General features: G+C 50.5%; 1 protein-coding gene across 1 annotated transcript in view; it reads left to right on the forward strand.

The window, feature by feature from the left end:
* Ctnnbl1 (catenin beta like 1) overlaps positions 1-26,502 on the forward strand; it is a 114,744-nt gene extending 88,242 nt beyond the window's left edge. Inside the window, exons 10-14 of the mRNA XM_031372569.1 lie at positions 3,451-3,548; positions 5,913-5,993; positions 19,346-19,483; positions 19,638-19,710; positions 26,315-26,502. Coding sequence (XP_031228429.1) covers positions 3,451-3,548; positions 5,913-5,993; positions 19,346-19,483; positions 19,638-19,710; positions 26,315-26,403 — 479 coding nt within the window. The 3' untranslated portion in view covers positions 26,404-26,502. The remainder of the gene's footprint in view (positions 1-3,450; positions 3,549-5,912; positions 5,994-19,345; positions 19,484-19,637; positions 19,711-26,314) is intronic.
* The last annotated feature ends 579 nt before the right edge of the window (positions 26,503-27,081 follow it).

The following is a 27,081-nucleotide window of genomic DNA, read 5'->3' on the forward strand; positions in this document are numbered from 1 at the left end:
CCCCCCCCCCCGTGCCTTCAGCAATGTCCTGCTTGTGCCACTGCCCACTCTAGAGCAGAGCCTTCTTGGCTCCTTGTAACCTGTTCTTTCTGTTCAGTATGAAGGCATTAATTAAAAAGATATCTAGAACTCGGAAATGGTCTGTTTGGGGCCCACCACCAGCTCTGGCTGTTCATACAGAGAGCCTGCTTCCTTCCCAAAACACCTGCTGTATATGACCAGACTGGGATGGGAGCTGGGGGTAAGCAGTGACCGATGCAGATTAGAGTCCTTCTCTTCAGGCCATGCATATTCTAATTGAAGGGAGATGGTGATCAAATCAGTAAGCATGAAGCATGTGATGAAGAGAGAAGGAAGGCTCATTGAGACTTTAGGACTACTGGGTGAGAGCTTTGCATTTGCAAATTGTGTGGACAAGGGAATCTCCTAGAGAAGGTTGAGGGCCCCCAAATCTAGGAGTGAGCACAGGTTTCCCGGTAGGGGGTGGTTCAGGCCAAGGCCTTGAGGCAGGAGCCATTGCTGAAGGAACATCATGGTCTTCTGTGAAGACTGTGCCCATGGGCAAGGGTGCATGCAAGGACACCTACTAGCAGGCTATGGCGTGCTGTGGGCTGGGATGAGGGTGTGTCAGACTAGAGGGCTGGGGAGATAGTCGTGGTGGTGAAGAGCTGGGGTCACATCTGAAGGGGGGACTTGCAAGGTGAGCCCATGAAGGATCTGCTGAGGGGCGTGAGAAACTTGAGAACCTGGTTGCTGTGCAGTGAGTGGAGCAGGCTGAGGACCTGGTTATTGTGCAGTGAGCGGGGTAGGCTGAAGACCTGGTTACTGTGCAATGCACAGGCTGAGGACCTGGTTACTGTGCAGTGAGTGAGGCAGGCTGAGGACCTGGTTACTGTGCAGTGAGTGGGGCAGGCTGAGGACCTGGTTACTGTGCAGTGAGCGGGGCAGGCTGAGGACCTGGTTACTGTGCAGTGAGCGGGGCAGGCTGAGGAGGGTCTTGCTGTAGGCAGATTAAGCTGAGCATACATTGCCAGACAGCTGTGTGTGGGGAAAGGAGTAGATTGTGTGACTCGAATAGATATTTAAAGGGCAGGTCTGGCTACAGTTCAAGTTTGTGAGTCTTAACATGTAAAAAATAAATTAGTTAAATAATAATAATAATAATAATAATAAATTTCCAAAGACATAAGACAGGATGAACGCAGCTCTGCAGATGTCTGAGAACAAAGGAGTCTGGTTTTGTGTTGGGGACATGTAGAGGTGTAAGTGTTTTGGTTTCAACCAAGACAAGGGACTGAGGTGCATATTTTACATACCAAAGCAGACCTGGCCACCAGGTTCTCCCAGCATCCCTCAGCCCCTACCTGGCATATCCTTCCCGCAACCCTGAACTTTCCAGCCCAAGGGCTGGGCTGCTCTTCCCCCAGAGGCTCTTCCCTGTATAATCCAGGCATTTTGGTCTCTCTCCTCCTTCTTCTCCTCTTTTCTCTCTATGCACACACTCCTTCTCTTTCTCTCTTCCTCCCCTAACTCACCTTTCCCCACGACTTCCCTGGCCTTCGTCCTTGGGGCTAGTAAACTCCAGCTTCCCAATAAACCTGCCTTTAATCTAATCTAGTCCGGCTTGAATTGGCTCGTATCACTGGTGACAATAATCACTGGAGAAATAACCTATTAGATGGTGCCGAAACCCAGGAAAAGTTGAGTCCCCAGCCCGGTGGCCCTGGTCTTTCCTGGCCACATGGGAACAACTTCTGTCCCTCTGTAGTACTCCGATGAATACATCATTTCTTCAGACTCTAATTACCCATCCCCAGCTACTGCCTCTCTGGGTCCAGGACCCTCCGGGCTGAATTGATCCCAAGCCAGAGTTAGTTCCATTCCAAACAAAGGCCCGGTCTTTGTTTCGGGGGAACTTTTGATACAGGGACCTCTTATTTGAGGTTACTGCCAACACCAGTTCAGTCAGGACATATCCAAGCTCAGGATGCCACGGTGGGATGCTTTCCAGTGGGTCCCAGAACTCAGAACTCTGAGTAGCATCTGCATGTGAAGGGGCTCCTCAGTTGCTAGACAGCTGTTGTCCATGCTAAGCAATTTTTTCCCCTTTAGTTTAATTAGTATCTTACTTGTGTGAGTATTTTGCCTTCATGTATGTCTGTGCAACTTGTATGTGCCTGGTGCTTACAGAAGAGGAAGAGCAGCCAGTGCCCTAAACCACTGACCTGTCTCTTCAGCCTCCCTCTTTTTAGTGTATGTTAACATGAGTATTTGCCAAGTATATGCGGGTGCTGGTGACACCACAAGAAGGTCTTGGATGCCATGAGGCTGGAATTACAGGTGGTTGTCAGCCACCCCATGTGACTGGGAACCAAACCTTGGTCTTTTGAAAAAACAGTGAGCACTCCTAACCTCTGAGCCATCTCTCCAGCACCAGCAATTTATTTCAAAATAAACTTGGTCATCTCCTTATAAGTAGGTATCTATGACTCCTTTTCAAGGTCATTATTGAAGAATTTTTAAATGGGAGTAGGGGTGCACACACATGTGCGGGCCATGGTACAGGGCTAGAGCAGGAAGAGGACATGAGTGTCAGTCCTCATGTACCTTGTCTGAGACAGGGTCTCTTGTTTGCTTCAGCAGGTGTAGGCAGCCCTCCTGAGAGCTTCTGGGGACCCTCCTGTCCCTTCCTCCTATCACTGTAGAAACCCCAGGGTTATGGGCACACCCTACCACGTGGGGCTTTTACTTGGATTCTGGGGATGTGGACTCACGTTCTCATGCTTGCACAACTGCTTTACCCATGGAGCCATCTCTCAGGAATTCACCTGAGCACTGTCTGAAGCCCGTGCCATATCCTGTGGTTGTCTTCTCTGTGGGGCTGGAATAGCAGTTTCTAAGGGAGCTACTGAGCTGTGGTGGCACAGGAGGGTGACACAGTGTGACTTGCTTGCCTCCCAGCTCCCCTCAGCATCAAGTGGGGGTTAGTGCAGCAGAGTTTGGGCACCATCACCCTGCGTATTTCATTCCAGGGCAGTTGCCAGGGAAAGTTACAAGGCAATTTGAGAAGTGACAGACATTTCTTATTTATCGTTCACTCATGTCCTGATGGTATTTGTATTCTGTTCACGGGCCATTTCTGTAAGTGGGGGATTAGTTTGAGGTTCTGTTGCAGACAATACAAGTCAATTAATTCCCAGCAAGATAGAAATTCTCACCTCCTTTGGTCTCCTGCTCACTCTGTCCTTGAGGATGTCATCCTTCTGACTGTATCTGTGAGGCTCGCCAAGATCAGTTCAGTTTTCTGATGACACCGTTGACGCTCTTGTCTTATTAATCAATAGTCTCAGTCAGCGATGCCTCCTTTCTCCTCCTCTGATAGAGCAGACGAACCTGAAGAGGTGGTAATTACTGCTCTGATCTCAGCGTGTTCTCTTCTTCCCACCCCAGAGCATGTCTGTTCGATCCTGGCTTCCCTCCTGCGCAACCTGAGAGGGCAGCAGCGGACCCGGCTTCTGAATAAATTTACGGAGAACGACAGTGAGAAGGTGGGTGATTGTGACCGTGCAGATGGGGCCGGGAGCAGAGTAGTATGGAGACGGCCCCTTACCTGAGGGTGCTGGTGCCAAGTGCTTTTGCCTTCACATACCTTCAGCAGCATGAGGGTCTGTTGCATTGCCTCTCGAAGGTTCTTACAAGTCTCCATGCTTCCCTTGGAACACAGCACCTCCTGAGTAGCAGCAGTGGACACTTGGGGATAGAGGAGACTTTCAGAGCCTTCAGGGTAGGGTATGATGGGTACACAGCACAGCCTGGTGATTGAGAACACCAGCTTTGGATTCAGAGGTCTGCAGTCAAAGCTGGTTTTGCTACTTTCAAGATACATGGGCTGCAGACATGGCGGAGTAGATAAGAACACTTGCTATGCAAGCAGAGAGACCAGACATTAGATACCCAGAATCCATGAAAAACCTGTGGCCACTACCTGTAACCCCAGAAGCCAAAGACAAGAGATCCCAGGGCAAGCAGGCTGGCTGGTAACCAGACTAGCCGGGGTCAGTGAGCACTGGCTCAGCAAGAGGCGTCTCTTCAATAAGCAAAGTGGAGAACAAGCAAGGAAGACACCTGGCATCCGCCTCGGACCACCACTTGCAGAAAGATGTGTGCTGCTCTGAGCCTCACTTCCCCAGCTGTAAACTGGAGACTCGGTGGCTGTGACAGGGAGTCAGCATGGGGTGGTTAGATGAGCTCTAGGTTAGTGATTCCCAACCTTCCTAACGAGTTGTAGTGACCCCCAACCGTAAATTTATTTTCATGATTACTTCATAACTGTAATTTCTGTTATGAATTTTAATATAAATATCTGATAAGAGACCCCTGTGAAAGAGTTGTCTGACCTTCCCAGCGGTGAGGAAAGACAGACAGGTCTTGAGAAGGAGATGCTGGGCAGCCCCAGGTGGGCTGTAGAGCTGGTGATGATTGCTATGCTGAGGGTGACAGCACTCCATGTAGTCACTTCTCATCCTAAACCAATAGAATCCAGCAGCAGCAGCCATCCCCTGAGCCACTGCTGTGGGGTGGGGAACCAGCAGCCACCTTCGTTGCACTGTGTGAAGCTGTAGTTATCCTAGGGTCGCTGTCATTCACATTCTCAGAAGGAAACTGAAGCTTAGAGATATCTCGGGACCTGTCCCAGGTCATGGCACTAATACTACTAGAGCTGGGACTCGAACCCAGGTTGCTGAGCACGGAAGCCCATACTCCCTGTGTGGTAGGCAATTCCATTAGAGTAGAAGGAAGGCTCAGAGTCTCCTTTTAACACACAATAACTACAGTCCTGCTTGTAGCCACAGTAGGGCTGGGGCATGGTCTTTAAAGGGTCTTGTTCTGCCTCTTTGAGCCCACCTTCAGCTGTTTTCGATGCCCAGTAGCAATGTGCCACAGCACGGAGCATCTCAACAGTCATGACTGTGTTCCAATCTCCACACATTTGTAGGAGGAATGAGATCACTTCTCTGTTATCTGATACGGTTTTTCATGGTTCAAGGAAGTCATGGACAAAGAAACATGTGGAGGGAAACGCATAAACTCACCAAGTCACCATGAGCTGCCAAGGATTGGGGTTGGAGTGCGAGCTGCCTGGCTGGCAGGGGCTGTGTTGTTGGAGCAACATGATATCAGCCCCTGTGCAGAAGAACACTGCTTGCCAGAGTCGAGGCGGTGCCAGCCTGGAGGATAGGTCAGAAGTCTGGCCGCCACTGTGGCGGCACTCTGTCCTTTGAAGGTCTCGGGGAAAATGAACCTTTCCAAACCCACTCAGTGTCCCCAGGCTGTGTTCCAAGATGGCTCTGCTAAGCTGAAAACTGACTCAAGTTATTTCTGAACAGACGTCAAAGTCTTTTCTCAAGTTGCTGAAGGAGTTTTTCTGGCACTCTCTTCCAACTCAAAAGCAACTAAAAAGATTTTACTCGGGCTTTTTTTTTTTATTATTGAAAAAAAGATCAGCTCTGGGGCAGAATCTGAACATGAAAGGTTTCAGTTGGAAAAAAGAAATCTAAGTTCTAAGTGAATATCAAGTATGTAACTTCAAGTACCTTCTCTTTGCAAGAAGGGACTCAAATGTTTACTTATTTATTTGCTGTTAACAACTAGAATTCTCAGGAGCCCTAGAGGGGCCGACAGGAGGAGCCCCAGAGGGGCCCACACTCCTTCTTTGTGTCGGGGCACATGTTCAAGCTGATGCATGCTGGGTGAGTGCTGTGTTCTCAGCAGCACCTCTTTCTGCTCTGAGCATATCCCTGATGTTCATCCCCATGTCAGAAGTAGTGATGTGAGCCTTCCTTTGCAGGCAGTGACTCTGAAGCGGGACATGTGCTCATCCCTCCTCACCCCTGCCCGTGACTCTCTTTCAGGTTGACAGACTAATGGAGCTGCATTTTAAATATCTAGGTGCAATGCAGGTGGCCGACAAGAAGATTGAAGGGGAGAAACACGTACGTACCCCTGACACATACTCCATTTAGTCCTTTGCATGCCTCCTCTCTACATAGGATAGGTAGGGCAAAGGTGTGCCCGCAGCCATGGGCCACCTAATGTCATAAGAGCAGAGTCAAAGACTGCTGTGATGTGCATACGTATTAGTTATTGTTACTGTTTTGATCAAATGCCTGACAAGTTACGGGGAGAGGAGTGGCTCACAGTTTGAGGCTGTACAGTCTGTCCGCGGGCACTGCAGCAGCAGATTGTGGCAGCCCGTCACACTGCACCTGCAGTCACAAAGTGGGAAGAGGCGAATGCTGGTGCTTAGCTTCCATTTCTCTCTTTACTCAGTCTTTCTTCAGACCCCAGCCCATGGGGTGATGCTGGGTGGATCTGCCTTCTGAAAACAGCCTCACATTCATACCCAGGTGTGCATTTCCACAGAGGCTCTAAATCCAGTTAACAGTGAAGATTAACAGTCACAGTGTAACTACCCTTCCAGTAGTGAGCTTCTAGGAGGATAGATGTAGGACTGGCCAGGGTCATCCTAGGAGTCTGGGACAAGACCCAAGACAAGCACAACTCTCAAAAGTGCGCAAGGACAGCGCCAGGACTTGGTACCATGGTAACCAAGTTGTATTGGTCAGTTGCTGGCTGTAATTGTCCTGAGGAAGCGGGGAGTGGGGGGAGATGTGACTCTAAGGAAAGAGAATCCCAGCGTAGGAGAGCAGGAGGAAGCTGGGAAGTCAGTAGATCAGCTTCCCCTATGCAGAAGGCACATGGAATAAAGGCTCCGTCTCTGTAGCCAGGCCAAGCCCTGGGCTGGCTGGCATACCTGGTCCTGTCTTCTGGTCCTGCAGCTTGCTGAGGACCGAGGAAACCCATGAGCCTGGCTGGATTTCCTTCTTGAGGGGCCTTACCTACTCTTCTGTTAGCTGCTGCCCTCCCCCATGCTTCTCCCGGCCTCTGTATCATTTGGGCTCCAGCCCTGTGCCTTACTGTGCACACATCTTAGGTAGAGCAACGTTTCACATTTGCTTATCGTCCATCTGTGTTCTGACCACAAACACCCCCCTCCAGTACACATTTGCTTATTGTCCAGTCTGTTCTGACCACAGACACCCCCAGTACGACGTAGCCTCAGTACAGTGTGAGCCCTTTCCTGCTTTTTGCCGTCTGTGGGAGCCCCAAGTTTCTTGTGATCTTGATTTTTTGGATCTCTCAATTCTCACCTTGAAGAGACCCTCACAGCTTTGGAGCCTCTCTGGCAGGGGTGTTGGGCACCAACCCCGCCGGCGGCAGACCTCTGCTCGTGTGCTCTGCACAGCCAGGGTGGAGCTGATGTGAACAGAGGAGCCTGAGACTTGTTTCTTTGCAACTTCCACTCTCGCACAAAGCACAGGTCCACCTAGGCAGAGCAGTAGACTGTAACTGTGTCTCACTCTTGGACCTTGCCTGTGATCACTAAGCCTAGTCGGTGCTCAGGTGTTGGCTGATTGATTGAATTGATTGATAGGGACTTTCTTCTTCACACAGAGGTACAGCTGCAGATACAGGCTGAGTCTGTAAACGCTGAGCTGGGCTTAGGTACCTAGGCATGCTCCTCACCAGCTCCTTCAATTCCATCTGGTACGTGAGGGGCACTGAGGGACTGACAGAGTGCCACAGTAAGGGAGCCTTTCTTTGCTCGAGTGACAAGTAGGCACAAATAAAGATTCTGTAGGTCTGTGTGGAAGCAGCTTGCTGGAGCAGATTTCAAGTGGCAGAAGAAAGCCTGGGAGGCAGATACACCATCTTGAAGTTACTATCAGTCATGGCTCGTCACTGTTCCTCATGTGGCTCCTAGGTCCCTTTAGCTTAGTGTTTCACTTAATGGCACAGCCAGGTGCTTTGTTAGAGGTGGGGGACACACTCCAAGGAAGACAGTAGGTACTTGAGTATTAGAAGCAGCTTGAATGTCATTGTTAGGATCTTTGGTGTGCTTCCCCAAAGATGATCCATAATCTACATTGAAGAGGGTATGGAGTTGGTTAGCACTGAGGGAGAGTGATGGCTGAAGCCCCGCCCCCAGTCTCCAGCAGGCTGCTGTGTGCCACCAACTCAGGCCCTGCCATTTGCTGACAAACATCTGTCTCCTTGGTGCCAAGGCCGTTTTGCTGGGCACTGGCAAACATTCCAAGGCCATTAGAGCTCCGCAGCCTTGTGCTGCCCAGAGCCAAGGCAGGAGGGGCACATTGGTGAGAGGCATTTGCTGCCTGCCAGCACTTGGGCTGTCTTGGCAGATGAAGCCACCTCAGGGTGTTGTGTCACAGAGCAACACAACCTCCCTTTCACCACTTCCTCCTGTTGTCTTCTCTCTTAGTCATAAACAGCTGCTCTCCCTACTCCCAGAACAGAGGCTTTCCACCACTGAGTGGGAACTCCACAAACAGTGCTGATGTAAACACTGTTTCTAAGGCATTTGGACAACAGTGACCCTCAGATTAGTGAGAAAGGAATATCTACTATTTCACTAAGCCTGAAAGGATACCTATTCTAGATGACAGTCAGACGTTGGCTTTTCAGAGTCTCTAAACCTAACCTTTCCCTGAAAACCTCCATTTCTTTGAGTACAGTACATTTGTATGTGGTTTGCACTTGACCAAGATTCAATGGAGAGGATCCAGTCATTTGGCAAATGTTGATCAGACTCCTGTTCTGGGCCAAGTGCTGGACCAGGCACTGGCCAAAGACGAGAGGCCCAAGTGCCAATTAGAAACCCAAGTGCGATGTGTGCTGTTGGGGAGCACCAGGGACCCAGAGGGCAGCTCAAGCCACCCTAGCAACTCTGTGACTCTTCCACATGCACATCAAGTAGGGGTGGGGTTTTTCAGACTACTACCAGATCCTGGGAGAGGAGCTGGGAGCCAGGGAGCTGGGCTCAGAGCCAGGCCTTTCCCTGGCTCTCTGCTCAGGACACATAGCCTCACTGGCCCAGCCTATTTTCCCCACGGCGGCCATTTGTTTTTAAGGTGTTTGAATTTTTGTGCTTGGAGAAATTGGGTAGATGGTGTGTAACAGAAGTAATGCCTGACCCAGCACCCAGAAGGCAGGCAGAGAGTCTTTGTTTCCTTTTCTCTGGGAGGTCCCTGTTAATTCCCAGATTTGGTCTCTGCCTTCCCTATACCTCCAGCCCTGTCCTCCTGCCTTGGGTCTTATAGCTAGTGCCTCCTGCAAGGTCAGATCTCATTAAATATGTGCCCTCCTCAGAGAAATAGTCATAAAGCCCGTCCCTTCATAGTTGGTAGGCAGTGTGATTGTTTGCTTCCTCTGCCTGTCATGTTGTTGTTGTTGTGGTTGGTTGTTTTTGTTTGTTTGTTTGTTTGTTTGTTTGAGACAGGGTTTCTCTGTGTAGCCCTGACTGTCCTGGAACTCACTCTGTAGGCCAGGCTGGCCTTGAACTCAGAAATCCACCTGCCTCTGCCTCCCCAGTGCTCGGACTAAAGGTGTGCACCATCACCACCCCAACATGTTCTCCTCTTAAGATTTTCACCCTGAGCCTGAGGAAAGGACCACTGCTCCTTGAGGGAGTTCGTTGTCTGCCCCCTGGGTGTTAAGAAGGATGGAGGGCTCTGTTACCTCCACATTGTTCTGTAACTTTCATTTTTGCTTATAATGCTTAGTTTACAAAACAACAACAAAACTCCACACAACCTGTCTCATTGAAAATACTTGAAAGTACACACAAGTAGATTCTAATGTAACTGCATCAATATCATAGTGTTCGGTTGGTGGTGGGTCTTGTTTTGCTTTGTTGCTTGCAGTGTTAGGAATGGAAGCCAGGATCTTGCAAATGCAGGGCAAATGCTCTCATGTGGAGCAGCATCTCCAGCCCTGCAGCTGTCTGCACTGAGGAAACACACATGTGCTTAGAAGCATGCATGGGACTCCTCCAGCACTAGATGATTTTAGCATTTTCAGTTCTTAGTATATTACTACAACAGTGTGTAACTAGAAGAGCTCATTGTCCATGCCTTGGGCTGGTTGGTGCCCAGTGTGTTCTGACTGTACTCAGTGTCCTTGAGATCCAGAGTGAAGTTGGACATACCCCAGGGGCTCCTGGTTAACAAGATTTGAACTTTTAAAGGCCGTGTAATGCTTCCAACTCTTCCAGAAAGCAGCAGCCCTTGTGATCAGTAAATATCCAGGGCGCTTGTCTCAGCAGATTTCACTGGGCTCCCCAAACAGGCTGAAGCCCAGAAAAGACCAGGATCCCTGTGGGCTCAGCGTACAGAAGCTGCCTTCAGAAGCAAGACGTAATTAGATAGGTGCTGGCAGGGATTTCTGAAAGAGGGAGGAGAGCCTTAGAGAGAGGCTTTTCTTTCTTAGTTCCTGGGAAAATTATACTCAGCAGGTTTATTCAATAAAGTGTTCTCACCACATACTTCGCACCGTAATGACTTACAAATTGCATGCTAATTTTGCCACAGTTAAATCATTCCAGGCTTTATCCTACAAAGAAAAAGATGGACTCTGTAATGAAACAGTATCCACAGGACTTGATATCTTAAGCAGACTGGCTTTTCTTCAACATCCAGAACTCACTTGAAGATATGGGTGAATGGGGGGTGAAGGGTAGAGTGAACATGTGGGGTGCATGACCCTGAGCACCAGGTGGAGATCTGGCTTCCACTCTTCTACTAACTATGCTGGAAGCTTCCAAAGCAAGCTTTAAAAAAGAGAGTGCATCCTGCTGAGAGTTCTTCTCAACTCATCTTTAAACCAGTGCCTCACAGACTTTCTCAGCCAGTGAGTTTGCCAGTAGAAGCTACAACGATGGGGGAGGGCTTCGTGGTGTCTTCCTGTCTCCTACTTCCCTCTTTGGATGCCCGCTGTTTCAGCCATGGGCCCTTTGGTGCCTCCTGCTTCTCTGACAGTCATTTCCAATCAGTCACTGGAAAAGAAGTCAGTGGGTCTGAGTTCTGGATCCACACCTCTGCGCTTGCCCTACAGCGTGGCCCTGAGCACTGTGTTTTACCTTTCTGAAACTGAGTGCACACTCAGTAAAGCTAGTATCTCACCTCTCTTCCACCTCCCAGGCCTGTTGTAGTTTTCAAGGATCAGGGCTGTGCCAGGGCCTCCCATACCTCTGTAGGCTCACAGCCCGGTGTACCTTGATGTCACTTATAGTCTCTTCTGGCTCATTAAGTGCAAACTCAAACCATCAGGTCCCTAGAGTGGGAACACCCTAGGGCCATTCACCAGTGTAAGCAGTCAGACCCTGGAAGCCATCTGCTGCTTTATGCCACACATCCTCCAGACAAGCTCTACCCACAGTGGCTCCCATCCCTTCTCACTGCCACAGGCTTCATTGCAGGTGACCATAGTTGCTCCCTTCTCTTTCTCACCCTTACGCAGAGAATGTCTAAGTGGATATTAGCTTAGACCAACACACACACTCACACAGTCAAACCAGTGTTGTTGTCATGCCATCAGCTTGTAGGTGAACCTAAACCAGACCCTGCCACATCCGTCACCCGTAACTACATGAAGAAGCCACTTGTTCCTCCCTGGATTCATGCTTTCTCAAATCTGCAAGAGCCAGGCATGGTAGTACACATCTATAATCTAATCTCAGCATTTGGGAAACTGAGGCAGAAGAATCTCAGATCCAAGGCTAAAACACCTGCTAGACACTTGCCCATTATGCCTGCAGCACCTCTTCTGTCATACCAAGCAGCTGCAGTAGTATTCTCCCTTAGTTCTTAGAAAAATCCGTCCCTGAGGATGCCCAGAGCCTCTCCTTGGTACCTAAGTGCGTCTGCACCACAGCCTCAGGATGGAGATGAGAGACTTGGTGGCCACAGGTTCTGGCTCTGCCTCCAGCCTGAGGATCACGGTACCTCCTAGGAACTCCCTGCTTTGCTTTGCTCACTGGCGAAAGTATTAAGAGCGCTGATCTTGCAGAGTGGTACCTAAGCACGGATAGTCCAAGAGAGGAGGCTGTTCGTCAGAGTTATTGTCACAAGTGGCTCTGGCCTGCATGCTGGTTCATCTTTCCTCCAGACCAGTGGATTCCTCACTGGTAGAGTTCACTTGTACTTTTCTGATAATATCTGCTGGTGGGAACTCTACCTCTCAATACTGGTTGGCTTGTTCTCTGTTGGCAAAACGAGCAGTTGGGTGTTTGGGGTTTTGTTTGTTTTTAGGGGAAAGAAGGCACTACAGAACCAAGGAGCCTGGTATAGCCATGTTAAGTATCAGCTCTGCCACACAGAGTAGAAAGTGTCCTTTGTTGTGGGAAGAGTGAGGCCATTTGTAGGAACCTGGCACATGCAAGTGTGCTGTGTGTAGTCAACCTTTTCCTTATGACCCTGGCCTGAGAGCCAGCATGGATTCTTATGCACACACACCCCCAACCCCATATCCCTAGACGATTTCCCAGCCTCTGCTTCCCCAGCCAAGATTCTAGGATCCACACCCTATTTTAGAGGCATTTGAAGGAAGGGCTTTGTTTGGGGACATTTGCATCTCTCTTGTCTACATTTACCACTTCCAGTTGGGGCTGCATGTGGAGGGTTCACAGCCACCTCTTTATGAGGGTCCCCTTCCCTCAGCCAGAGACAGCTAACTCACTATGGGTCAGGGCAGATGAGAAATGCCATCAGAACACTCTAAGGGCTTGTGACCAGAGAGAGGCAAGGGAGACTGGTGGCTTGGTTGTGCTTCCAAAGACAGATTAACATGTAAAGTGGAGATGCAGCTGAAAGAGAGAACACACCAGCCTGCAGTAATAGCACCTTGACGCTCCACATTCCCCTCCGTGGTATCTTTGGCGATGAATCTGTTTATTTTAGCAACCCTCTGACAGGCTTATGCTGCTGGGAACTGCAATCTGTTCCACTTACAGTACACCATTCACTCAATTACCATCTAAGATTTTATCCCAGCCCTCATGTACAGAGTGAGCAAAACAAAGCCTAGCGGGGTGTCTTCTCACTCTGCCTCCCAAACTGAATATGGAATCTTCTGGTCTAGCTCTAGTCTCCCCTCCCCCACCCGCCATGCGTTCACACGGTCCCATGTGTGCCAGCCTAGCATTACACTCTGCTGTGTAGCCAAGGATTGTCCTCAGTTTCTGGTTCCCTGCCTCCACCTCTCAAGTGATAGGATTACAGGTGTATACCACCATGATGAGATGGCTGAGACTCAAACCTAGGGGCTTCGTGAGCATGAGGAGGGAGGTACACACTCTCCAGCTGGGCCACATCCTGGCCCTCCTCTCATTTCTAAAGATCTTCTTTGCTGGGAGAAAGCCAGGCCACGAATCCTATGTTTAATGTTCCTGGTTTACACTAATTCCCATATAACTTAGAGACAGTGCCCAGGTGCTCATCCACTGATGCTGGAGTGGGTCCATGCCACTAAGTTGCTGCTCTTTTACACTATGAAAGGGAACACAGGCGTGGAGCCAGTGTGTGGGCCGCTCTGCCCTGAGCGTCCAGTGTGGAATGTGGATATAGTCATAGCTCTTACCGCTTGGGGTTCAGAGGAAGAAATGTCATTCATCCGGGGCAGTCTGGCACTCAGGAAACTTACCACTTCTGCTGAAAGTGAACAGACTAACAGGCCTTGCACCAGGGAATCGAGCTGGGCTCTCCCACTGAAGGTCGGCAGTACTCATGTGATATGTCTCAGCTTTTTCCCTCTGGAATCTGAAGGTGAAACCTGCTGCCCGTGCCCAGCAGGGGCCACACAGGGCCGGAGGCAGTCACTTTCGCCTCCCATGTGACAGGCTTTCAAACTTAACTCCTATCCTGCTCCATGTGCAGTCCAGCACATGGAGAGATTCTCACTCTGAAACTTGGTAAACAGGATAGCATGTGCACCCAGACAAACTCTTGGAATGTCTCTTTAACAGTCCCAGCAGGGAGCACTTGATTTGCATGCCCAGGTTGGTTGTGAATTATCTGCCCAGTGCAGTGGCAGACCCAGCAGCTGTGTGTTTGTTGTAGGGAGATTTAATTTACTTATGGGAGGGCGATCTGAATGGCTAACTGCCATGCCCTGCTCCTCGGGTGTTAATGTTTGGCTCCAGCATCAGGCATTTCTTGAACTGGCTCCCCTGATCACTGCCATCCGTCAGCCTAAATCCATCCACACAGCCTCAGACAGGTAGAAACCCTGACACCTGACTAGGAAGGCACTTCAGTCCTGGACGGTCTGTTAGCCTAGTGTCTATGCCAATGTGCTAAAGAAAGAGTGGTCTGCAGGGTAGACTATGCAGAGACCACTCACCATTCTGTTGCTTGTCTGGTCATTCTTGAAATGCACTTCACCTGTCTGCAGCCTTTGTTCTGTGTATCTCGACTGCCCTACAGGTTTGCTTGTCTGTCCATAAAATAAAATCATTGGCATGCCCGAGACCCTGCATCACTATGGGATCCGTTCACCAGGAAAGAAATTGGATGGAGAAGCTCACAGTGAACATTTTAGATCCTTAAGTTTCTGTATTCCCCAGACACAAGTCCCAGGCAGCTGTACAACTTGAGCTGTGCTGACAGTCACTTGGGAGTCTCAGGTCCCCTTAGAGTGTCTGTCAGATGTTGACTTCATGGCGCCAAGATGCTGGGGAAACAAATCAAGTTCTTATCTTGGAATCTGTGTCTTGCAAAATCAAGAAAAGGAACCAGAAGTTCATTAATCAAACCTAAGTTGCCCATGTCCATCCATAGCAAGACTAAGGGTAAAGAAAGGCAGGGACTTGCCGTCTCATGTCCTTTGCAAACAGAACAGAACTTGAGAAGGTGGGCTGGAAAGAACTGTGCCCAACCTTACTTGCGTCCCACCTCAGTGACATAGAAACTGTTTTGTTTCCCCCTAAGCAGTAAGGACATGTTTGTGTTCTGTGTCCCCAAATCCACAGCCCAAGAATTGTAAGAGGCTGGCTAAGGCGCCATCCTAAAATCCCCAGCTTCTATAGCACTTTAGCATTTTCTGTGGACACCTGGCCTCGAGAAGCCAGCCTGGCTCTGCACAGTGATGGCCATGCCCTTCCTGGAGAGGAACTGTTGTCTTCTCTCAGCTCTGCACTTGAAGGCTCTAATTTCTAGTCCTAAGGCTGTGTGTTTGGAGTTGAGCATTGAGTGGACTGATATTGGAGATGCTTCCAGGAGAGACAAAGAGGGACAGGTGGAACTTGGTGTTGCTCTTTTGGGTCTGTGCATTCTACAGAACAGCATAGAGAAGCCTGGGGGCACAGTGTCCTGTCCAGTTAAACAGTCAGGTTGTACGGAAAGTGTGTCAGGAAGCACTGTGGGGCACTGGGCCATTGAGAGGGACACAGGCAGCTGGCCCAGCCTCCCTGTGGAGCGCTGGGCTCTTTAGCATCTCCGTTTGTTAATCTACACTCAGTGCCTGCTGGTCACTGATGTGGAGAACACAGGTGCAGGTCTGCATCCCAGTGCTGCCAGCCTGGCCTTGGGAGGTGGCCCTGCTTGATCTGGTCTAACCGTGGTGTATGTAAGAGCTCATGGGGAGTAAGGAGTGACTGCCTGACACCAAAGGCCACCTTCAGGGGCTCAGCCACTCCCTTCTGTGGGTGGGTGATCTAGCAGTGATCATGATTCATATGGCCTCCAAAATTCCTCTCCCATAGTAATCTATCAGAACTAATGTGAGCTGCTGGTTACTGAGGGGTCACAAACAAAGTCACTCTCTTCTTCCTCCCTCTATTCTGTCCACACATGCCACTCCACCATTCTGCTCTCCCAGGCCAGCCAGGCTGGCCTCTCTTCATTATTATTTCTAGCTGTTCGATTTGTAGTAGGTTGTTTTTTGTTGCTGTTGTACACCAGGCAGTCCCCCCAGTTCACAGAGATCCTCCTGTGTCTGCCTCCCAAGTGCTGGGATTAAAGATATGACCACCACACTAGGCCCCGCCTATATTTCTTTCTGTGCTACAACAACAAATGATTGCATGAGAAAGACAATGTCTCTAGGTCTCCAGTGATTAAGCCTGAGATTAAGTTGTCTTCAGGACCTTACCCACTCTGGGCACCCCTGGCCCATAGTCTAGGGCTACCATACCTGTCTTAGGTGACATCCAGTCTCATCTCTACCTCTGTCTTCCCGCTGAAGGTCACTTGTTGGTAAGTAGGTCTAGGGCCACCCAGATCATCCAAGCTGATGTCACATTTCCATCCTTTTTGTTTTTGTTCTGTTTTGTTTTTTGAGAAAGGGTCCCATTATACAGACCAGGCTGGCCTTATCAAAATCATAGAAATTCACCTGTCCTTGTATCTAGAATATCCTGTGAGACTCAGTCAGATCCCAGCTCAGAGGCTTGGCCTTCCCAGCTCCCTCAGACTCTGTCCAGCCTCTGGGTCCTACAGGATTCATGCAGGGCACATATCCTGTCTCCATGCTGCCTTCAGAAATGGTTCCCTCCTGTGTGTTATGTTCCTGACACTGTGAGGAGCTCAGCTCAGCACACGGCAATGGCTGGCATAGTTAGGTGTGGCTGGGTGGATGCAGGGATGCCAGTCCCTTCAGAAGCCTTCCTCCCTTCCTCTCCCTTGTTTATTTTTATTTCTGTCCTCTCCGCCTTAGGATAATTTTTCTTGCTCCTAGACACCTACTAAGGCCAGGTCCTGAACCGTCCACTGTTACTCATCTCCACTGAGAGGTGGACCAGACAAGTATCCCCTCCTCAGGGAGTCTGTATTCTGTTAACGGGCAATTATGAATAATGAGCAATTTCACCTCCTTGTGCCTTGGTTTCTGATTTGTGCAGTGGGATTAATAATCCCTTCCCTCTCCCCTTTAATTTTGCTCCTAAGGAGATATATGTATAATAAGACCTTAAGCTCTATGGCGATGTAGAAATGCACAGTGTGGGCACTGCATGTTTTGTGAATGGAAGTCAGGGTGATTCCTGGGCTTCCCCCCAGAGCAGGAAGTTAGGATTTGCATGAGAGGAGAGGGGCTCCTTATAAACTATGGCATCAGCATTGCTGTCTGACTTCCGTGTGAGCATTAATGATTACCAAGAAGTTAGCTACTGCGTGAGGCTGAGGATTCTTTGTGGTAATCCCCAGGCAGAGTGGCTTGCAGCCCTCTGCCTAGTAGACAGGCCTTTAGGGGCAAGATGAAAAGTAGCCTTGCGTTGCTGCAAGCTGGCCCCCCGGGTAAATAAAGAAGTGCATTATCTGTGACTAAGTGGTCTCTGAAGGGCTCCTGCTGGAGATTGACGGCCACACACTAAGCATTCCAGTTCTAGTGTCCCCAGGGCTCCCTCCATGACAGGAGCCTGTGTTGTCAGAAGGAGCCATGGCCATAAAAATAGCCAGGGAATTAGGAAATGGGCCGTTGTCATCACAAGTGCTGTCTTAAACCAGCCCACATTGGAGCAGACTCAGGCCCACAGCAGAGAAGCCTTTTTATCGCATTCACCCTGGGCCCCACCCAGCCTCTCAGAGCTCACAGTCCACCCTGATGTTGACTCCACGTGGATGAGGACAGAGTCTCTGGCAGAGGTGCACAGGGAGAGGTCATCTCATGGGATTTAGAGCAAGGAACAGGCAGTGACCTTAAATAATCAGGAAAGGAGCCGGGCGGTGGTGCCACACACCTTTAATCCCAGCACTTGGGAGGCAGAGGCAGGTGGATTTCTGAGTTCAAGGCCAGCCTGGTCAACAGAGAGAGTTCCAGGACAGCCAGGGCTACACAGAGAAACCCTGTCTTGAAAAAAAAAAAAAAATCAGGAAAGGTTTGTAGAAGAGGTTGCTTAAAAACAGTATGGACTTGAGGGACATTCAGGGTCCATGTTGGGGAAACATGAGGCCAAGCTTCGGGCAAGAATTTTCCCAGCTGTCTGTGCTACTTCACCACAGCTTAGGGGAGGGTGGTATTCTAGAAGTGCTGCATGCAGACTAGAGGGTGGTCAGTAAAAACTGCTGCGTCACAGGCCGTGAGCGCATGGGAGGGCTTGGAAGAGCGCATGGGATGTGCACAGTGTCTCTATAAGCCTGTTTCGTTTGGGGAATTGTTTTTTAAAATAAGAATTGGCTGCAAAGAAAGAGAGGTGCAGACCGTCTGGCGGGTCTTGGAGAGAGCCTGTCATCACTTGGAAGGTGTAGAGGGATGACGGACTTGTGAGAAACAATGGGACAGTTGTATCTTGTCGCAGATATAACAGAAGCTAGGAGACACGTATGCCAGTGCTGCTGTCTGGACGCTGGGCAGGAGGGGGAGAAAGGGATTAGGTTCTTGTGATGGAGAGTGGAGAAGTTAGGTGTGAAGCATAAGGAGTGGGTAGGCTGAAGCAGCTCATTTCCTGGAGAAGAGAGGGGCAGGCTCAGAAGCTGTGAGAAGAGGGAGGAGTGCGAACGAGGGTGGAGGTAGACCAAAGGATTTTATAAAGAACAGACAGACAAGTCAGAGCCTCCTGACACACAGAAATGAAGGCTGTGTAAGAAAAGAGCCACTCACTCCCATCATGTGGCCATTCCACTTTAGTACTGTGCCTCGTACTCATGTACCAGTATGGCGTGTCAAACACTTTATTTTTTAATTTTTGTTTGAATATGCGTGTGCAAGTGCATTTGCATGCATGCACACGTGTATGTGAAGGTCAGGGGTCCACATGTCTCCTACAGTCACTCTCTACCTTTTTGTCTGACACATGGTTTCCTGCTAAACCTGGTGCTCACCAATTAGGTTAGACTGGTTGGCCAGTAGGCTGCAGGGGTCCTCCTGAGTCTTGCACCCCCATACCCCAGGACTGCTTACAAGTATTCACCCACATGCTAGCTTTTTCCTAGGGTGCTAGAGGCCTGAGCTCAGGCCCTCAAGCTTGTATGGCAAGCACTTTACCCACTAACCCATCTTCTCAACTGCCAGTTAAGCATTTTTTTAAAAGCAAAGTAAATTTTAGCCAGATGTGGTGACACATGCCTTTAATCCTAGGAATCGGGAAGCAAAAGTGAGTGGAACTCTGTGAGTTCAGGACCAGCCTGGTCTACATAGTGAGATCCAGAATAGAAAAAGAGACCCTGTCTTGAAAACAAAACAAAATGATAACCCTAAATTTTAAAATAGAAAGGCTGATGCTAGTTTAGGCTGTTTCTCTTCAGCTTTTCTGGGCTGGAATGTGCAGATGAGATCATTTTGGCCCCAAGTCATCAGAAAGGAAATCTGAGCTGTGCACTTGTGTTTGTGGCCTCCATGGTCCATGCAGAATGAGGAGCACCAGGAAGACACTTCAGGACAGAGGGACGAGGGCTTCCCCCGCTGTGTAGCGCAGTTCTTGTGTAACCAGACTGGAGAGTCATCCTTTGTCTCTCCTAATGCTGCCCAGCCTTACCCGGTGCTTGCTTGTTTCCAGGACATAGTGCGGCGTGGGGAGATCATAGACAATGACATGGAGGATGAGTTCTACCTGCGGCGCCTGGATGCCGGGCTCTTCATCCTGCAGCACATCTGCTACATCATGGCGGAGATCTGCAATGCCAATGTCCCCCAGGTAGGAGGGCTCCTCCTTCCTGGCCAGCTGCATGCACAGAAGCACTGTGCTTCCTGTAGTCCCCTCACTGTGGGTCCTCAGTTTCGGGTGGGGTGAGGATGACACTGTACCCTGGAGACTTCTTCCCCATCCCATTCTTTGTCTTCCTTGTTAGATTCGCCAGCGGGTTCACCAGATCCTGAACATGCGTGGCAGCTCCATCAAGATTGTCAGGCACATCATCAAGGGTGAGTTGGGTGCTACTGGGTTGTATCTCTGGGGCTACTCTGGCTCGCTGGACCCCATGAATGCCAACAGCAACCAGTGCCCCAAATGTTCTAGACATAGCTTTCGAGAAAGCTCCTCTACACTTGACTGTGTCAGGTCACCTGCGTAGAGCACAGACAACCTGCTGCCTGTCTCTCCCCTTCCAGCTTCACAACTTACACAGATAAGAAGCACTAGGGCTCAGGACCGTCTGCTTCTAAAACACACATAGGGTGGGGAGGTGCTCAACCGACGAATTGAGTTCAGTTCCCCACCACCCACGCACGAGGCCTGGCACACATCAGCAGGTGGGGTAAGGAGGATCCTGGAACTTGCTGGCCAGCCAGGCTAGCTGAGCCCATCAATTCAGGCTCATTGAGAAAGGTGCCCAGCTTTAACCTGTGGCCTCTACATGTGTGCACACACAAGCGTGCACTCACACACAAACAGGTACTTACACATTACACCCACACACTAAAGCCACAACAAAGCAGAAGATAAGGACATGGTTCTTGACCACATAGAGTAGTTCAGAGAACGAGGACATGACAAGAAGTGGCTATGGCTTTACCGGCCGAGCAGTGACTCTGAAGTGGTGTCCTAGCAAGGCTGGCCTCAGCGCCAGCACCGTCTCTTTCTGGTGTAGAGTTGGGGAAGGTTGAGCAAGGTGCTGCTGGCTTTGCACGGAGCATAAAGGTGAGCATTTCTCTTTCCTGTTCTCGAGGATATCTCCCAGGTGTCCCTGGGTTCTTTTCTGGACCTGACAGGCTAGAGTAGCTCTGGAGAGGCTTCTGGTCACCCATGAGCCTCAGTCACAAGGCAGACTGTCTCTCCTGAGCTCAAGCTGCAGGAGCAATGTGGGCCACTTCAGCTTGTCCCACTAACTGGGGCATGATGGCTTAGACATCCAGGATGACTCCACAGCTGAGGGTCCTGTCTGGTTGGTAGAGCACAGAGCTACTTTCCTCCTGGACCTTGGTCTCCAATGCACTTTAGACAGTGGTTGGGCTACACTGACTGAGGTTTTTTTTGTTTTTTTTTTTTTTTTTTTTTTTTTTTTTTTTTTTTTTTTGGTTTTTCGAGACAGGGTTTCTCTCTGTAACCCCGGCTGTCCTGGTACTCACTATGTAGACCAGGCTGGCCTCGAACTCGGAAATCCGCCTGCCTCCGCCTCCCAAGTGCTAGGATTAAAGGCGTGCGCCACCACCGCCCGGCTCTGACTGAGGTTTTGCATCTCAGTTGCTCGTAGCTCCTTGCAAGAAGAGGCTGGGGAGATGAGCGGCTGTGGGGCTGGCTCCAGGTCCACCTCCTGGCTCTGCGATGGCTGTGTTACCTCAGGAGGAGCCCCAGGCTCTGTGGTCCATGCCGGTGAAGGAGGTGGCTGTGATACTGATAGCAACTGTTTGAGTCTCAATAAGCTTAATAAGTGATGATGGTCATAAAGCGTTAGGTAATTATGCTCATCACTGCCATCAGTAAGGCTCGGAAGGTCTGTGGGAGGCCTCAAAAGAGAAGTGGCATGAAGCTGGTCTGGGGACTGAGACAGCGACATTCCAAGAGGAAAGAACAGTGTGAGTGAAGGCATGGGGCTAGAAGCCATATGCTTGGTACAGCCCTGCCAGGCTGCGTGCGTGGTCCCCATGCTGTCCATTCTGATGATGGGCAGTTGTTATGAGGCCTTAGCATCTGCTCTTCTCTCCAAAGGGAAGAGGGTGGGGTGGCCCTGGCCCTGTGAGGACCCTGGGTACTCCCTTCAGTGTCAGCCTCATGAATTCACTAGTGTGGGCCAGCCTCCTGGGGAGGAAGTGCGGTGACTGCACCTCCAGCCTGTAAATGCCTTTTACTTCCAACGCCTACATGTTCAATTAGAGCTTTTGATCACCCTCCGCGCTGCCGTCTTGCTTCCAGGCTTCTCCCCACACCTCCAGCCCTTTAGTCACAACAGCAAGCTTCTAGGAAGGAAAAAGTGTTGGTAGCGGCTTGAAGCGTAGTAGGTGGACGTTTTCCTCGCTGAACTGTTCTGTGTAGACCTTAGGTCATTCAAAACATCTGGTTCAAGCCAGGCTCTGCTGCCCTCTGTGTTGGCTTACCCTGCAGTGCTGACAGCATTCTTCACTGAGGGTCTGGGGGAGGGGGGCTGCTCAGCTGCTCTCTGTGGCTTCCTTCCCCCGCACCCTCTTTCCAAGCCCAGTTCTCTCAGCATTGACCACAGCTAGCCCTGCAGGAAGTCCTGCCCACTCTGCCCCCTGAAGCTGCCTTGAATCTATCTGCTCCTCTTCATCTGTATTCCTCCCAAACCCTTTATCACAGTCAGTAATTGTTTTTATTTATGTGTTTGTTTACTCATTTGATCTGTCTCACACATTAAAATGGAGACTCCATGATATAAGGCGTGTTGCTGCCGTTGTCACCATCCTCCCCGTTCCTGGGCAGCCAGCTCATAATAGGACTTAAGAGTCTCAGCACTGCTCATGGAAGCGCTCCTCTGTAGGGATTGATGGCGCTGACGCCTCTCGTCCTCCTGGCTCTTCAGGTGCTAGCTAGACACTGTGTCCCCAGTACCTACCCTCATGGAGGATGCAGATCTGAGGAACACAGAGGGATCAATGACAGTTACAGTTCACTCAGTGGACACTGCTCTGGCCTAGATCTTCCTCTAGTGCAGGTGCGGCAGTGCGTTCTTTCTCCTTGATCACAGACATAGCATGCTCAGTGCCACCCAAGAGTTGTAAATGTGGAGCTAAGGGGCAGCAGACAGGCAGGAGGGTAGGGAGTAACCCAAGCACATCCAGGCACAGGAGCAGAGGCCAGAGTCCTGGCAGGCATCAATGGTCTGGACTAGACCCCAGCAGCTGAGGCACTGGCATTGTGGCAGGTTATGAATTCTTTGGGTTCATAGCGAGCTTGGGATACATGTAGTAAGGACATCACCATTTGCCAGCAGCCTGTAAACACCTCACTAGAGCTCACAGGAAATGGTTTGGGCATTTGAAGCCATTAGCGTGGGAATGACAGTTACAGCAGGGAACTGGACGCCATTACTTGATCAAGAAGTCCTACAACAATGATGCTGACCTTTATAATAAGAGGGTCTCAGCCCCTCCTGCAGGCCGCCCCTGCCTCTTACATGGCGGGGGAGCCTATCCCTGTGCCCTGTGATCCAGAGCCTGTGTCACATCTATGACCCCCTTACGGGGTGCAGGACCCTCAGGGCTGTCACTCAGCAGTGTGAGGTCAGTGTTGAGATTAGAGGACAGGCGGTAAGTCAGAGCCAGCCCTGACCCCTCCCCTCCCCGTCACCATCAAGATGAGTGAAGAAACAAAGCCTAGTAAAGAACACCAGCTCATCCTCTGTGCTCTCTGATTTTAATTTTGTTTTTCAGTTTGGGTTGCTTCCTTTTTTTTTTTAACATACTAATTAGATGAGAGCTTTTTTCTTTGATTTTATGGCCTACATATTTCCTAAGTTTTGCTGGCAGGATGACAGCTGATGTATCCCTTGAGGTCTCAGGAAACCGCTGATGAGGCAGGCCCAGCAGGGGACTTTCCCAGGGCTTTTAGTCCCCCCTTCATGGTTTCCTCCTCCTTTTCTGTTGGGGGGTGCCAGGAGCACCGGGATAATTGATGGCTCATTAAAGCCCTGCTTTCTGCAGACTGCTTAGTCGGCGCTCCCTGGTCCAACCATCCCCTAACAAGCCGACAGGCCTGAAGACCACAGGCCCTTGAAGGAACTGAGAAGGGCAGTCCCCCCTGTGGGCTCCTCAGGATAGCGGTGGCTTCCTGTCTCCACCCTTGATACCTGGCGCGTGCGCACACATACACACTCACACACACACACACACGTGCGCGCACATGTTTGGACTCTGTTGTTGTTTTGGTTTTAGGGGTTTGTTTTGCTTTCTTCTTGTTTTATTTTTTGAGAGAGGGTCTCCCTCTGTAGCCCTGGCAGATCCTGAACTAGTGATGCTTCTGCCTCAGCCTCCTGAGCAGCTGTGATTACAGGTAAACCATACTTTTATCATGTGTCACCATGCTCATCCAGAAGCCCTGGAATTCAGGATGACTGCTGGGATTGGGTGGTGTCACCCATGTGTCACGTCACTCGGGTGCCTATTGTAAGGCTGAAATGTGCTGTCTAGGAGCAAGGATGTGCTCATTCCATGGAGCCCTTTCTTCCTTGGCCTGAAGCTGGCAGCAGCCTGGACTGAGGAGCCAGCAGTAAAGCTGTTGCCAATGCACCCAGCCTCCAAACTGTGACAAGTGGTAGCTTTACCAGCCAGCTAAAATGGCCATGTGGTCCATCAGCACCAACAGCAATTTCCTTTCTCAGAGGGTGTCCTTAATAAGCTCCCCTGGCCCCCCAGAATGTCCTGCTAAAGTGTGTCACCAACCCCAGTGTTGTCCAGCAGGCACTGTGGACCCGAGGGACCTGCCTTGGCAGTTTATGTCTTGTATTTGGTGTGTGCCAATGAGGTCTTTAGTGTGGAGGTGCTGGCTTGCCCATCCTTCCTTCCTCCATTCTGCACCTCATAAGGAGCTCTGAGTAAGCTGCACGCACTGGTCCAGACCCCTGCCTGGAAGACAGCTTTCCCTCTGCCCTCCCCGCCCCCTCCCTCCCCCTCTCAACATAAACAGAACAGCTTGTATTCCATGTCTGTGTGGTAAACCTGCTGTCTAAAGTTTGCTTTAATATTTATGCGTTCAGCACTGCTGCCTGGGTTAGAGCTCCATCAAAGCCCTTATTCTAAGAGCCTTTCACATGCTGTGGAAGCAGGGAAGGGCGGTGATCTCTCCCTCTCTCTAGCCCACCCTCCTCCCCTTCCCTTTTCCTGGTCCTCCATCACTCCCTCGTCCCTATCCCAGAGGACTCCCTTCAGCCAGCATCTCTCTTCTTCCTTCCACGCACAGCAAAGAGAACTCTCCCCAAGACCTCTGGGAGGAGTCTGTTCAATATTTATCAACTGCTGCAGCAGCTGAAATAACCGGCAGTAGCCAGCACCAAGATCTGCTCTAACCAGAACTCTAGAAACAAAGGTGAAGGCTGGGCCCAGGCGCTGGCCCAGCTGTGCTGTTGATACAAACTGCCGGAGACTGCTCCCTGTCAGTCTCTGCCCAGTCCACCCAACACCTGTCCTGGCCACTGAGGCCTTCAGCACAGAGGTGCACCCAGGCCTGCCCTGTGGGACAGCTTTGGGAGGCTGCAAGGGCAGGGTATTACTTTGGTCGCAGATTGCCACTTTGGGGACCAGCCTCACCCCTGTTTCTTTCCATTGTTGATTCTGGGTAAACTCCCCCTCTTTTCACAAGCCATACCTAGGCAAGCCACCTCAGTTCCTTCACATCCTCAGGCGCTTCTCTGAGCAGGACTGACCTGCCTGTGGTTTAGCCACATCTGTCGAACCAGGCACCAGTAAGTGTGAATGTTCCCAGGGTGTGGCTCATCAGCCAGGCTTGCCTCCCCTGCCACAGCCTGATTAAGAAACCTGTTTATGTGGCCATGGGGACAGGGCATTCACAGCCTGACTTGCTCTCTGTGCTCTGTGCATCTGAGATGAGTTCTCTCCAGGGAAGTGACTGGGAACATCCATTGAGAACTGAAACAGAATGATCATACTGGGACAGCAGAGGATGTAGCCTGGTTAACACCCCCAGCTCACAACCAAGCAGGACCTGCTGCTCACTGCCCAGCCCTGGGCAGTCCTCCACTGATCTCTTACGTCCTCAGCAAGCCGCCCTTCCCACAGCTCCTGGCAGCTGCCATGTATTATATCTCCTTTCTCACCCTCCCTGGGAAGTAGGCATTGCAGAAGCAAATCCCCTTCTCTTCCTCCTCCTCTTTTCCTCTTGCTGTACTAGGGACTGAATGCACAGCCTTGCCCATGCCAGCTAAGCAGTCTAGCAGTCAGACGCACCCCAGGGTTTCCTATTTAAGCAGCAGAGTGGGCCTCAATCCTTGCACTTGTAGGATGTTCTCCCATGATTCCATGCTGTTGATCATGTCCTCTCACTGCAAAGCACAAACTAGAGCAGAAGCATACATGCTGGGCTCCTCTCTTGCCAGTTTGTGCTACTATGCCTGGGGTGGGATACTTTATTATTAAGAAATTTATTTCCTTAACGTTCTGGAGGCCGGGATGTCCAAAGATCAAAGTTGGTCTTTGGCATAAAAGAAAAGAGCCAAGAATGTTGTCTGTCCCCATGTGACAGAACAAAAGGCCCTCATTGTTCCCCAAAGATCTGTGTAAGAGTCACATAATATCCCATTCATACGGTGGGGGGGAGGCACAGCATGAATGGATGAGGGATGCAGATGTTCAGGCACATTAGTGTCCACTAGGTTTGTGTTGAGGGACAGCATGAAGGGTGAAGACAGATGTGCTAGGCGTGGGGGTGGGAAGGTAAGTCAGACCCTTCTCACACAGAGCCTCCAGGCCACGGCTCTAGCTGCCCCAGAGAGCTGGTCCTCGGTGGTTCACAAGCCTCAGGCTCCTCATTGTGCACTAAGATTTGGGAACAGTGTGGAAAGACGCAGCTCAGGGGACTACAAACATGGTCCAGCCTAATTCACCTGTCCTTTTTCCCTAGAGTATGCAGAGAACATTGGAGATGGCCGGAGCCCAGAGTTCCGGGAGACCGAGCAGAAGCGCATCCTGGCCTTGTTGGAGAACTTCTAGAATGCTAGGCAGAGTGTGACAGCCACAGACCCCCTGGCTCCCTTCTGGAAACCATTTTTACAGTTGTATGGCTTGAATAAATTAAAGCTAGTTTTGGTATCCTGGGGCTGACATTGTATGTGCAAGCATCCCGCCAACCCTGTCCCACTTCTCTACAGTGAGCACAGGCACACCTGAGGAAGACCAGAGAGGCCAGCGGGTGACAGGAGACACATGGTGTCAGTGGCACCTGTAGGTGATGAAGGAAATACCTGGTGTGGGCAGCACCTGTAGGCGCTGTTCGTTCATGCACAGCAGTCCAAACAGGTCTCTGGGACTACAGGACACAGGGGATTGCCCACCACTGCAGTACTAGCACATCATAGTCCCAGTGTTTCTGGCTTGAAAAGCCTTGAGTAGGTGAGTCTGTAGACACAACACAGAGCTGTGGCTGCTGGGAGCTCAGGAGCCAGGGAATGGCGACGAGGAACCGTCAAAGGATGGGTGGTTTTCTCACAGGCTGGTGGAATCGCTCTGTGGTTGGTTGTGGGATGGTTACGTGTATGTGAGCACACTGATACCACTGAGTTGTACATTCTCAGAGGACAAATCAAGTGATGTGGTTTGTATCTAGTAAAGCTGGTGTGGGAAGGGGGCTGCTAAGCCATCGCCCCTCAGTCTGATCTGCTTCTCTAGTCT

Source organism: Mastomys coucha, unplaced genomic scaffold (genome assembly GCF_008632895.1).
Source record: "Mastomys coucha isolate ucsf_1 unplaced genomic scaffold, UCSF_Mcou_1 pScaffold15, whole genome shotgun sequence".
NCBI lineage: Eukaryota > Metazoa > Chordata > Mammalia > Rodentia > Muridae > Mastomys > Mastomys coucha.